Source organism: Pyrus communis, chromosome 13, assembly GCF_963583255.1.
Source record: "Pyrus communis chromosome 13, drPyrComm1.1, whole genome shotgun sequence".
Lineage (NCBI taxonomy): Eukaryota > Viridiplantae > Streptophyta > Magnoliopsida > Rosales > Rosaceae > Pyrus > Pyrus communis.
In genome coordinates, this window is record NC_084815.1 from 8294625 (window position 1) to 8309380 (window position 14756).

Sequence of the window (14756 nt, forward strand, 5' to 3'; positions counted from 1 at the left end):
AAAGCCTTTCCAAACCATGCTTTGAAGTTTACGGTCCAAACTTGTCACTTCGAGACAGCCAAATTTACGGGGGGCTATTAGTGTAGGATGATTATTATGGGCTAGGTTTTATAACTCCCTATGGGCCTAGGTTAACTTGTACTCGAAGTCAATTAACTTGCATATATTTGTATTCTTGTGAATCAATGAAATTAAGGAATTATAATTCTTCATGGTATCATAGCAAGTTGTCCTACGTGTGAAGCCCAATAGCCACACGCGCTACACATCATCCTTTTTGTGTTGTCCACGTTTTAGGCCTAAATATTCGTCACACATGAAGGGGCGTGTTAAGAATGAATCCCACATTGATAAGAGGAAGGGCCTTGCATATGTTTATAAGTAAGTTATGCTACTTTCCATATTGTCAATTGATTTTATGGTGAAACCTCAACTTTCTTCATACAGTTTACTTTTAGATTTCACAAGCTAGTAAACCCTAAATAAAATGTGATAACTTTTTAAGTTCTATTTTCTAGACTAATTAGATTTGAAATTTTTTTGGAACATTATAGACAAGAAGTATAATTTCACAATTACAAATGCAATAGAGAGACAATACAAAATAAACCATCAGCCACATAAAACACATCCAATTGAAACATAATGCTCATTTATTAGGGCATAATTAACCTTCTTGCTGATTAAATAAATTAGTTGAATTTTTTTTTAATTAAATATATGGGTAAATTACACAAAACTACCTCAACTATATGTCGAACTACAATCTCATACCTCATGTTTAAAACATGACAATGTCATACCTCTATTAACTTTTCTATTAATTTTTCTGTTAAATGCTGATGTGGCATGAGCGGGGCCCATTATTTTGCTAATTAGAATAAAATTTTAATTAATTAATAAGAAATTATTTGTTATTTATTTAACAATTAAAAATTAATCAAAACAAACAAACCTTTCTCTTCCTTTTTTTCCCCATAAATCGTGCTTTCTCCCTAGCGCCCCTTCATCCTACTCCACCCCCTTCTTCCTCCTCCGTCCTCTTCATCCTCCTCTTTAAACACAGGTTTCGGATATTTTCTGGCCCGCTTCAACTAACCTAGAGAACGGCCATATTTTCCCTCAAACTCTCCCTTCTCTCCCAACGCTCACCATTTTTTCTTCCTTGTGTTCACAAAGACACCGAGCCCCAGAGAAAGGCCATCACCAGACCACCACCACAACCGTGTCACTCTCTCTTCTTTTCTCCCTCAACGCTCAACTCCCCAGTTTCTCTAACCTCTCATCTTCTCTGTACAGCAACATAGATGGACTAAACCCTAAACCACCTCGCAGTTTTCAAATGAAAATTAGTCAATTCCTGGTCAGATTGGATAAGACTTGGACCACGGATCACTTCCCCTTCATCCTGAGGTTCGGATTCGAGCATGGGAGACTTGAATCTACCTCGATTTCTCGAGAAACCAAAAGCCCGATTTCGGGTTGACAACCTTAGGCCGTTCTCAAGCCATTATCCAGCCACGACTTGGTGTAAAAAGGGTATATTTCTACTCTTTGATTTGTGATCTTCCTTTTGAGATAAATTTCGTGTGTTTTGGTAGAGATTTTAGGATGAACGGAGCAGAAATTTTTCCGGCTGGCTGGTGCCCGTTTTCTAGGGCACGTTGGGAGAGAATGGAGAGTTTGAAGGAGAGAGATTCGGATGAAGGGGCCCAAAAATTATTTGTTTATAATGAATATTAATTGTTATATAAATAAAAATTAATTAATTAATTTTTTATTCTAATTAGCAAAATAGTAGGCCCAGCTCATGTCACGTCGGTATTTAACAGAAAAATTAACAGAAAAGTTAACAGAGGTATGACATTGCAATGAAATATAAGTTGAGGTATAACATTGTCATGTTTTAAACATAAGGTATGAGATTGTAGTTCGACCCATAGCTGAGGTAGTTTTGTGTAATTTTCCCTAAATATATCAATCTTCATCACTTAGTATTATGGTATAGTGATATTCATCTTCATTTATAAATGAGAGGTTTTACGTTCGTTTCTTATAGACGAATTTGAAACACATTATTATTAGCGGATTGTAAGACTTAGTTCACATCTCTACTTCTTTAGTGTAAAGAATACTATTTGTTCAAAAAAAAAAAAAAAAAAAAATCCAGTTGTACGTCCTTTCTGCTGTTTAGAGGTATACGCATCGCTGTGCTCGTCGGTGCATCATTATGTTAGGTCCGTTTCTCTCCTCATGCTTTTGATTAATTGTGGACGACAATAAATATCGGCTCAGCCAGCCAAAAGCAGAAAATGAACAAATATGCAAAGGACAACTACTGTAAACTCATATATATTTAGCACATATTTTAATATTTAGAAAAATGATAAATACACACCACTATTAGTCTCATACACGCCCTTAATTAAAGTTTGATTATTCTGTTTTGATTTATTTAATTTGATAGTCAGGAACTAAAAAACAAAAAGTGCTAAGAAGCTAAAAAAATTGAAAATAATCTCCCAAAGATCGTATGAGAGAACTATTAGTTAACAGGGATAGTTAACCAGTTAAGTAAAAGTAATACACAAGATAATATTAACAGAGTTGAGTTTGTTTACAAGCTTATTTATCAATTCATAAATTAAAAATAAACGAAGAAACTTGCTCAAAATTACATTGGCATACTAATTGTTGGCTTAAGTTTAAGCACAGTACACATAATCAACATTAATTAATTAAAAATAGTAGTTAATAATTAAGAGGAAGATCCATACATGACAGTGGAAGGCAACAAACCCCCTAAGTTGTCAACCATTTCAGGCACAAAAAGATCATCATACAGCTCAATCTCGTGTTGATTTTTGCTATCATTTGAGTTTGAACTCCCGGCTGCCTGCTCTTGGTAACTAGTAGGACTGGAAGCCACCTCTAGATCTAATGCATAATCTTGAAGATGTTCATGATGATGATGACGATTCTGCACTGTCGAATCCGGAAGCGCCTCACCGATGAAACTGCTGTTCGGAGGCGAAGAGTACACGGCCGAAAACCTAGCGGGATCGGCCGGGAACGCGGAGTCTTGGCCGGTGAGCTCCTGAACCAAAGCCCTGAACTGTGAGGCACTCGTACTCACCTTCATTGGGTTGGAGATGTACACAACTTTGATACCGCCTTGCTTTTTCTTGCTACTGTAACTACTTTTGGTAGTCTTTCTATGTTTGGCTTTGTTAGTTTTACTACTTTGTTGGTTAGGGTTAGGGTTATTCATTGCTGGTAGTGGATAAAAGAACTTGAGGAGCTCCAAGGGGTATGTTAATTGGTTAATTCTCTTGCACTTTCCCGGAAAAAAGAGTGTTTGGGAATTGGGAAAGATGAAGAGAGAAAATGATGTGGGAAAAAAAGAATACACCAACAAGTTGTTTTGATGCATAAATCCGAAACTAAACAAGAAATCATATGGGTCCAAAACTGGTGCTAATCCCACTCGCTAAATGCGCGAGTGTGATATAGTTTCAGAATATAGATCGCACATTTGAAGCGAGTGTTTTAGAACACGTTACGATGCGCGTGGAGTGGTGCTTGGCTTTTAGTATTGCCAATAATTCTAACACGTGGAATCATACAAATCCAGGTTTGATTCCTGACGTCATCACCTAGGGGAAGGATCACGTCATATGAGTTAAAGGTTGTACTCAGCTGGCTTAGCCGAGTTGGCTCGAGGTAGTGGTGCAGCCTACTGAACCGTTCAAACTGGCCGAGCCGGCGCGAAATCACCCTTTGTGGTCTGATTTTTACAATAAAAATGTAGAGTATTTTGAAAAGAAAAATGTTAAGAAGATTATGTATTTTAATTATATTTTAAAGAATATATGGTGTGATGGTTGATGATTTTTAAATTTTTTAATGTTTTAAAGAAAGAAATTAACTATCAACTGCTAGATCATATGATTTACATTATATAATTCAAGTAGATAGTCTCTGTAACATCATTTATTTGATTTATTTTGAATTTGTCAATTTGGAAACCATTTGATGAACTTTGTTTTCTTGGCAATTGGGATTTCCATATTATTTTTAATTAAGCTATTAAATATCTCATTAAACCGTAATTTACTATTTAAATCATCTTTACAAACCTAATTATATATGTAAATTTATCTTTATGCTCATTTAAAAAAGAAACCCAAAATCAAAGTGTATGTTCTCTCCTTTAATGTTCTAACATTCCAACAGGTCCGTCATCCTTCCTTATAATTCTTCATTAATAAAAACTAAAATCAAAATTAATAAGAATTGGTGAGAAATAATTTATCATTCAGGGTTTAGGATTACATGAAGTCATCCTTTATGTGATTACCATGTTATAAAAGGCTTGATTTTTTTAGGCTAAGTTCTATAAAGGAGTAGACGATTATGTTCGAAAAGCTTGATAACACCCTTTGTCCTCTTTTTGATGCTTTTATGAGAAATTTGGGGCACAAGAAATTCGTAGACGTGGAACGAGAAGATTGAGCAGCCTAACATGGTCGATTCATACTTTAGTTGAAGGATTCAAAATTTCAAAGTCATAATTCATCCGTCAAAATGAGCTTGCTTTTTTCCATGAGGAAGTCTTAGGTTTTTAGCCAAGTAGAACATTAGAGAAAGATTGCGTGATGATTAGGGTTTGATTATTGAGTGTGAGTTTATTGACAAATTTTAATTTTATTGTTAATTTTATTTTGTTCTTGATGATAATTATATAATAGGATAAAGGTAACAATTCATATTTAAATTTGGGTAAAGTACAAAAAACTACCTCAACTATTGAATTCACGACACTTTCATACCTCATCTTTTAAAATTGACAATGTCATACCTCATCTTACGAATTTGTGTCAATGTCATACCTTCTGTTAGCTTGGCCGTTTATTTCTCAGTTAAATGCTGATGTGTCTTGATCCGGGACCCATTTTTATTAAAAAATTATTAAAAACTAAAAAAAAATCATTTAATATTTTTTAAATATTAAAATAATAAAAAAAAGTTATATGAAAAAAAAAAAAAAAAAAAAAACCAACATCACAACATTAGTCGTCCCCTTCCCCCCTTCTCTCTCTTCTCCCCATCGTCATCTTCTTCCCCCTTTCTGCAATTGCAACCCAGAAAAAAAAGAAGAGAGAAAAAAAAAAAATTCAATTTGTTTTCCCCGTTCCCCACCCCCTCTTCTCCCCGCACCCACTCTCCGCACCCAACCTCTCCACCTTCGCACCCACCCTTTGCACCCAACCTCAAACCCATTACCTGCAACCTCTCCTCCTTCTTTTTATTATTTTAATATTTAAATAATATTAAATGATTTTTTTTGTTTTTAATAATATTTTATTAGTTTTTTTAATAAAAAATGGGTCCTAGATCAAGCCACATTATCATTTAATTGAAAAATAAACAGTCAAACTAACGGAAGGTATAACATTGACACAATTTCTAAAGATGAGGTATGACATTGTCAATTTTAAAAGATGAGGTATGAAAGTGTCGTGACACCAATAGTTGAGGTAGTTTTTTGTACTTTACCCTTTAAATTTTAAGTTAGGTATAAAATGAAGTTATATAGGCTTAAATAAAAATTCTCCTAAATGAACAAAGAAGGATGGATGAAATGATGGTGAAATGCATGTCAAATAATGTAAATATCATGAGACCAAACATGATAATTATAGTCTAAATGATGTATATGTCACTTTCAGCTTTTATTTTCTTATATCCTTTATCATTTATTCTCCCCCTCTCCTACCATTTTCATCTATTTTTCTCTATCCTCAATTTTTTATATATTCAACCACTATCTCTAACATAAGAAACAAAAATTAAAAACAAAAAATGAAATAGTTATTAAACCGACTATAGGCTACTATGAAGAGGAAAACATAATGTTATTTGTGAAATTAAAACCAATTCTTTTACTATTCTAGCCTTGGTGTCTTTTTTATTTTATTTTTTATTTAAATTCATGTAACCTTTTTTTAAATTCAACTTAAATTTTAAATGTTAATTGTCTTTTTTACCCAATTGCATAATTACCATCAAATACAATATGAAATTAATAATAAAACTAAAATTTATCAATAAACCCACACACTATAATTAAACCCTACCATCGCTCCTTGTTTATCCTTTATTCATTCCAACTAAAAAATAGCTCTTAGAGATTTAAAAAAAAAAAAAAAAAAAAAAAAAAAAAAAAAAACAAGTTTTTCTATCGATGGATGGTGATTTTGAAATTTTAATTCTTTCAACTAAAGTATGACTCGATTTATGGAGATTTTTTATTCGTTTGATTTCAATTTTTTAGAGTTTAAATGATGAGTATTTGAGTTTCAAATTTTTTTCGTCAATCTCAAGCTGCACATAGTTTGTTAAACTTTATGCAACAGCCATAGTGAAAAATATTAATAAATTGTTGCATACACCAAATTTCTGGGATACATATGAAACCCTTTCTATGAAAAGTAGAAGTACTAATAATTTGTTTGACATATTAGAAAACAAAGTCGTTGCCGGCCTAGTTTGTTCTCCCAAATTGGTTGGGCGGTGGGCCTGTGCATGTTAAAGGAGTGCAGGTTAGATGAATTTCTTTCCTCAAATAAAATTAAATAATTGCAGCAGAAGCGCACACACACACAAATACTAAAACACAAACAAATAAAACATAGCAGCCATGGAAAATGCTATGGTGTTGTACGCAGCTCCAGGTGGAAATTTGAAACTTCGCCAAAAAGATCAAAAAGATGCAGTGAAGCAATTGACAGAAAAATCCAAAGAATAATTTATAAAACAAAAAGCTATGTTTCCAAAGAGCCAAAAGCTAAGAGGAGACGATGAAATAAAAGCTCTGTTTCTAAAAAGCTCAAGGTGGGAGGGGGACAAATGACCTAGAATGCTTTATGACTTTCTAATTTTTTTTTTTTTTTAACAAACGATATTATCTACACTAAACAGGAAGGGGATTGGTTTTAGCCTCATAATAAACTACTAATAATGTGGTTCAAATTTACCTTTGGCGAGAATCAAACCTAAAATCTCTCATTTACAAGTAAAGAGTAATACCACTACCATAAGTGGCTTTCGAGTTTTTTCTCTTTTTCTTTTTTTTTTTATTTTTTTTTTATTTTTTATTTTTTTTATTTTTAACAAAGCTATTCAATTTGAGATTTTATTTTATAAATGGGTGTAAAAGTAACTTTACATTTTGAATTGGATTTAGGAGGGTAGCTTAGGTAATAAATTTTGATTTAACGAGATATTAATTCTTTAATTAAAAATTGACACACCCCGACCTTGAATGTCCACCTGGGCTCCAAATCGAGTTATGCTAGCCGACATCAGGAAGGTAACGAAGTCATAAAGTGTAGTGATGTGGAATGAACCCATTTCACACGTGATGTCAGAGCATAAGTAAAGTACAGCATAAGTAAGATGAGAATTATACCATTAAAGGTAATCTCCTAAACCAAGATTTGCCAAGAATCCTGGTCGACACGCAAACATTGCCACTAAAACATGAAGGGCGAAAAATAAGGGTGAGTGGGCCTAAAAATAAAGTTTTGTAAAAACCTATTCGAAAACATAATAACCCATCGTTGTAAAACAAGTATAGTTTCCAAAATATACATATTGCGTATAATATGAAAATACTTACCGTAGCCTGCAATATCTCAAGAACAATACGTCACAAAATTCATAAATAAGCATGTAACTTCTAGTGATCACAATATCTCGTAGAAATAAACATATCACATTGAGTGCTCTTCGACACATGCTGGCACACGAGTTCATGCAGAGGTATTCTGATATGAACAGGACTGGGTGTAATAATGATTTACGCTGTAGTACTATAATTATGTGAAAACTGGCGCTATGCGCATCACACACGAGTCCTAATTGCCTATAGCAATCTAGGACAGGACTGACACCTACAATGAATCCAAAGTGAGCGTACGGTGAGTGAACATACACGTGAAGCCTGGCCCTGGCCCGGGCAAGTAGTGACACCAATGTAGCAAACGATGAACAGATAACGTAAATATAGTCATGCCCCAGTAATTTGATAATTCTAATCAATACAATGTTATTCATGATCGTAAATCCAATTAAGGCATCAATAATACATCGCATACCTGTGCATCCCATAAAACGTAGCATAATTTCATAAATTTTGTTAATACACTAATTTTTATAAACATTAATCTAATTTAAGCGTAATATGGAAAATTATTTATCAAATATATAGATGGAAACTGAACAAATATATATACTATATAAAAGAAAAGACTCACTCACAGATACTTGTGAAGTCGTAGTCGTTTGAACAAGGAAAGCCGAAGTCTCCGCTGGTAATCGCACCTAAGCATAACATTTGGATCCATTAATAAAACTCAACTAAAACAATTAAAATATGATGGTTTTCGAAAAAAATTTCAAAAAGGTCAACACAAGGACTATTCTAAGAATATTCCAAATCCATTTATGAAATGGACCGGGCCGGATCCCGATTCGGATTTGGATTCGGATCGCGGATCTGGGCTTCTTCTTTTTCTTTTTTTTCCTCTCGAGTCAGGTTAACCCGGTCCTAGTCGTGGGTAGAAGAGAAGGTCAGAATAAATTCCGACTCCGATCAAGGTCAAAACTCAACCATTTTCAGCGTATAAATAGTCAAATTGAAGCTAGGGAGATAAGGAGTAAGATTATACCATCGTGGTCTTTCACCGTGGCCGAACTTGGCTGGAAAAAGGTCTGAAACTTGTGGACTTCGCCAAAATCTGGGAAATAGTTTCCCTAAGCTATTTTCTATCATAAAACCAATCCAAAACACCATAATCGAACCACGAAGACAAAAGTATAAGATTTAGAGTATTCCCGAGGCTTACCAAGGCCTTGAACGGTGGAGGTTCGTCGGGAAAATCATGGTCTCGTAGGGAAAATATGCAAATCGAGTTTTGGGGTTCGAGTTCGTAATCTTGGTTCTAGTTATGGGCTAGAACATTGATAACCTTCATCAACGTGGTGAGATTTGGTGGTGGCTTGAAGGTTTGGCTCGCCGGAGACAGCGAGTGGTGGTGGTTCGAGGTAATTGCACCCTCTCGGTTCTTGCCGAGGAAGAAGGGAGAAAGAGTTGAGAGTTTAAGTGAGGTGAGGTGGCAGAAAATGAGAGGTCTAAGAGAATGCGGGGACACGAGATAGGTGGAGTGTGTTGGATTTATTCCGATGTAAATCAACCTTAAGTAGTCTACAAAATATAATAGGAATGTAATATTGAAGATTAATGTAGATATTGTGATTTGATTTCCTAAAGATATCAATCTTATATTAGGTGTCTTGTACTACAAGTAAGATTGATGGAGTCCTTGATTTTATATGATTATGATACCTAACTGATAGGCTAAAAAAGTGGGATTTGGGATACCTTTATGGACGGAACCTTAATACCTTAGCCAGTATAAATACTAAGATCCCTACAAACCCTAGATACACAACAAACGCTTCCCATAAAGTAGTTGTATCCGGCTAGGTGCTTCGTAGAAGACTTTGGTGTTGCCGCATCCTACATCATTCTGCTTGGTATCCATGGCTATTGCTTCACGATTAGGTCAGCCAACTCCTTGATTGTGTTTTAATTATATAACCACATAAAGTTTACAGAGTGGGGATCCCACGTGGGTGAGTTCCCACCAGACAAAAAAGAAGAAAAAAATTTCCCCTGAAAATATTAAAATAATCATGTCCTCGATAATCGCTATTTCGTAAAATCTTCATCGCAACTCCGAATTAAGTTCAGCTTGCGCCCACACATTTGTATCATTGAGTATTACAAGGATGCATTAAAAGAATGGGTACAACCCTTTGACTTTGATCTTGATTGTTATGTGCTTCAATATGTGGAGTTTAAAATTGGTACAAGCATATGGTATCCCTGGTTCTCACGTTTAAGTAGTGGCATTCCATTCTTGAGATCATATATATACATGTTAATAATTCCATAAAGTGCCTTCTTTGATTATACATATGTGAGTATTAGTCTATATGTTTACATCAATCTTCTTACATATACTTGTGTAGGGAGTGTAGTCAGAAAATCTGTGTGAAAATAAAGATTATATCCAATGAGGAATTGAGGGATTCTCTAAGGCATGTTACTACATTCAAAATGTTGTTTTAATTGATTAAATTCGAGCCAGTAAGTGGTGACTACGGTTAAGTGTATGCTCAAGAGTAAGGATAGCTAAAATCTATGTGAGCAATGATTTTTAACATGTCATGTTGCATTGGAAATCCCTGAGGTAAATATTGGAAGGTCTAGGTTATGTTTTGTTTGTTTTCTTTTGCTCGGGGACTAGCAAAAGCTAAGTGCAGGGGAATTTGATAGGAGCATATTTATACGACTTAGTTAGCTTGTTTTCTTGCATTTACATAGCTAATTTCTACTTGTTAGAGTGTTTTAAGCCATTTTCGTGTGTTTTCAGGTTCAATTGACAAAGTTGGCAAGAAAGTGCAATTTGGAGCATTTTAGAGCAATTTTGGGCTTGGAATGGATTGCACATGCATGGAGCAAGGTGGATGGACAAATTTGAAGATCAAGAGAGGCTAGGAATGTGATTAACATCTGGAAGAATTAAATTGAAGACTTAGAAGATAAGGAATTAGCTACAAAGAAGGAATATTATCCAAATTTCCTTATCTTGTCCAAACCTTATCCAACATTATCTTATCTTATCATATCCTAATTTTTTCCTACCTTATTTCCAGCTTCAAAGAGGACTCATTTTCATATTAAATCACCTAAATATCATGTTCTAGAAGCCCTATTTTTGTGCCTTAAGTTTATGCTACATGTAACCCTTCTAGAAGTTTTAGAATCTGCCACAATGACCATTCATTGTCCTCCTTGGAATTTGATTGAAAGTGTCCTTGTTCATTGATGATTTGAAGTCCTAATTCCTCTTCTTTTCAGCCCAATTTCGTGCTTTCCCTTCACCCTATAAATACATGATGCCGCAACACTCATAAACCATGACCCTCTACCCCAAATTCACACCACACCATTCACCACACCTCAAGAGCCTAAATTCACACAAATCCTCATTGTGCGCAGCAAGGAAGGAAGGAGGAGCCACCTAGAGTGTTTCTAGGTGTATTCTATCTTTGTTTTTAATGTTTAAGTTTAATTATCTTTGTTTTGCGAACATGAGGAGCTAAACTTGTTTTAGCTAGAGGAGACTTTGAAACCATGATTATATTTGCAATATGAATTGATTACTTTCAGTTGTGATTTCATAAATCGTGAATACAATTTACTTAACTGTTTGATTAAGAACTTATTCTTGTGTGTTGATTAAGAAGGCCCACTTAGTTTGCATGCATGAATTTGATGCTAAAATATAAGAGAGTTTCACCTAATCGTTATGAACTTATATTCATAAGTAGTGGAGGTTGCTAGTTACAATTGTGTTAAGTAAATTCTTGGCAGAAGTATCATGTTGTTCATAGTTACGAATGCCTTGTCAATGCTTATGATTTTCACAAAGCTTAATGATCTTTGATTGTATCTCTATTATGTTGTTCATGTAGGGAACTATTGAAGAATAATTTGGTTGCCGATGCGTATTCCATCCAATTCAATGACTTAAGGAAAAATCTAAGGGTTAATTAGTGTTGTTCACGGTTAATCTGGGGTGTTGAAGTTCATGGTTTATTGAAAAAACAATTGAAAATCAATTTGTATGTAAGTGTGTCATGTGTGGAGAATGACCATTTAGCTAGTTTATCACCCATATTTTTCCCTAATTTCGTCCAAAGTTATTTAAGTCTTTAAATATGTTTGTTTTTACTTGAATTTCGTCCAAAATCCAATCCCCCTTTACTTGGTTGTGTCTTTTAATTAGAATTTGTCCAAACTTGTGTTTTTAAGTGTTTTGAGTCAAGTTAAAAGTAATTTTCGTCCAAATCATCCTTTAGTGTCTAGTTTAAGTCTATTTGATTATTTTGTGTTGTTTTTAGTCTTTTTAGTTTGTTTTGAGTTGTTAGAGTCTAATTTTCTGTTTTTGAGTCTAGTTTAGTGTTTTAGAGTTTAATTTGAGTAGATTAGCATCCCTTCTAATCCTTGGCCTGGAACGATCCCTACTTACACATACTACAATCATAGGGTTTTAATTTGAGTGTTACAATATTTCACATCATTTTTCTTCTCTCTTCTCCTTCATTTTTCCAGAAACCATTTCAATTTCACATTAAAAAAATCCGGCTCTTTCTTTCCTCTTTCTACATTGTAATCGTGACTCGACCGTCTCCATCTTTGCGTGATAGGCTAAGCGAAGATCTTCGATCATAACTATTTTTTTTTTTTCCTTTTTCTCCCTCCTTGGGTTTAATGAGTTTCACGTTAAATCTAACAAATTTCTTCTTTCTCCCTGCAATTTATTGCTTGGCTGTTCGGAAATTTTAATTTCTGGGAACGTATCACATATTAAAAAAATTTATTCTTGGTTTATAGGTGTTTTTGGTTAGGTGAACAAAATAAGTCTGGAGAAATTGGGATGGAGGACGAGGGTAAAGATTGGATTTTTGGGTGTTTAATTTTATTGGATTGATTGATTTTTTGTTTGAGATCAACAACAAAGATGGCTGTGTTGAAAATCTAAGATGCGGGAGGCGACAACGATGTGAAAGGTGAAATGCTGAGATGCAGAATGGGATGGATGAGAGAAAGATGTCACTATTTCTAAAACTAAACCATTAGATGGAACCTAATTATGAAACTGGGCTATACATTGTTTATGAAACTGAACCAATAATTAGACACTATTTATGAAACATGACCAATAACTAGGCACTATTTATGAAACCGGACCAAGGAAGAGACATTGTTTATCAAACTGTACCAACTACTATACACTATTTATGAAATTGACCCAATAACTAAGCACTATTTATGAAACATGATCAAGAACTATGCACTATTTCTAAAAGTCGACCAAGAACTAAGCACTATTTATAAAACTATACTAATAAATAGTGTAATACAGTTTCATAAATAGCGTCTGTGATGGACGCATAGATCTAGCGTGTCAGTTTTTTTTTTTAATTTTTTTTTAATTGTGTCATTTTTCATTAAAATTTAAGTTCTTTTGTCATTTTTATTAAAATTTAAGGGTTTTTCATTAATATTTAATTCTTTTTCATTAAATAAAGTTATAGCATGACTTTTGGTTAAAATAAAAGGAAAACTAATAAAAATGGTTTGAAAACTTTGAGTTTTAATGATAAGGACAAAATAAAGGGTAAAGTGAATATTATCAAGATTGACTTTTTAATGTAAAAATGTAGTTTTTCGTTAAAGTGAACAGTACGGAGAGCTTTTCGTTAAAGTTCTCTAAAATAAACTTAGCACAAGCTCTTCTCATGAAAGTTCCCAAAATAATAAGTTGAAAGTAGAAAAATGTTACATGGGTTCAAATAAAATTTCTTTTTTATGAACTTGCACCCAAATTCTATCGTTTGAAGTAAAACGAAAACTTAGGTAATTGAATAGGAGGGTTCATCGTATGTAATAACACATATTTAGGGCCAGTATTAAGGGGCACATGCTTTTTTTAACACATTTTCTTAGAGCCCACTCCCTAACTTATTTCAATAATTCGAATCGTCTATATTTTAAATTATTGATCTTAGATTATTCTTGTAAAAAATTAGGCAAATCTAAAATTATTAAGACATTCATTTATAGTGAAGAAAATAGACAGATACGACTCTTACAGAGAAACACGAAAATAAAAATCATTTAATCTACCGATCATATGATTTTCGGATTTGGCTGATATTAAACAGAGATGATCTTTGAGGCAAAAATTAAAAGATAAATAGTTAGGATTATTGAAATATATTTCAGAGCAGATTCTATAAAAATTTGTCAAAATATGTTCCTCAATCCCGACTATTTTTTCAATTTCAACAATACAAGTGGTCAATAGTCACATTAGTTGTCAATTTCTACAATACAAGTGGCAAAAATTAAAAGATAAATAGTTAGGATTATTGAACTGTCACAGTAGTTGTTAATAAGTAGGTACAACTTCTCCCTAGCTAATTTCATTCTCCATATTTTTCTTTGTAACTTGTATTGATCTGTCAATTCTGGCTCTGAAGCCAAGTGAATCTACACACAAACTAGCAAAGCCGCCGGTCTACAGAAAAAAGATATCATCTGCCGTATAGTGGAAGCAATTAATACTATGAAAGCATGGGGATAAGAAGAGTGAGGAGGGGGAGATCTACCAAAAAGAAAATATTATTGTGATAATAGGAAAAGACGGAGAGGAAAAAGACACTTCTTACGTGAGAAAGTCAAAACATATGAAATGAAGTTATTTGAGTTGCTAAATATTATAGCGGCGTATCAAATATATAAGTAAATCGTTCGCCAATTGTGATGGTTTTTCATCAACAATAATGCTCAAAAGAGCTAGCTAATTAGATTGCCTTTATTGTATGAAAAAGGCAACCTCGCCCTCAGTTGAAAGTAATTTTACACGCAGTTTATTTTTTGGAAGAATCTTATGCTTATATATACAATGTGATGAACTCGATTACTATAGTGATACAAGAAATTCAACTTCGGTTGAACTTGGATCACAAAATTTCTTGTGTTTTTGTGCGTTAATGCGATTTACAATTTAATCCCATAAGGACTCCCTCGTCTTCCTCCTCCAAGACCATCA

The 14756-nt window shown here is 33.8% G+C and overlaps 1 protein-coding gene across 1 annotated transcript; it reads right to left on the reverse strand.

Annotated features, from left to right (window-relative positions):
- Positions 1-2589: 2589 nt before the first annotated feature.
- LOC137713805 (sigma factor binding protein 2, chloroplastic-like) lies at positions 2590-3412 on the reverse strand. Its single transcript, XM_068453162.1, has one exon. The coding sequence runs from the start codon at positions 3269-3271 to the stop codon at positions 2759-2761; it is 513 nt and encodes a 170-aa protein (XP_068309263.1). The 5' UTR covers positions 3272-3412; the 3' UTR covers positions 2590-2758.
- Positions 3413-14756: the final 11344 nt, after the last annotated feature.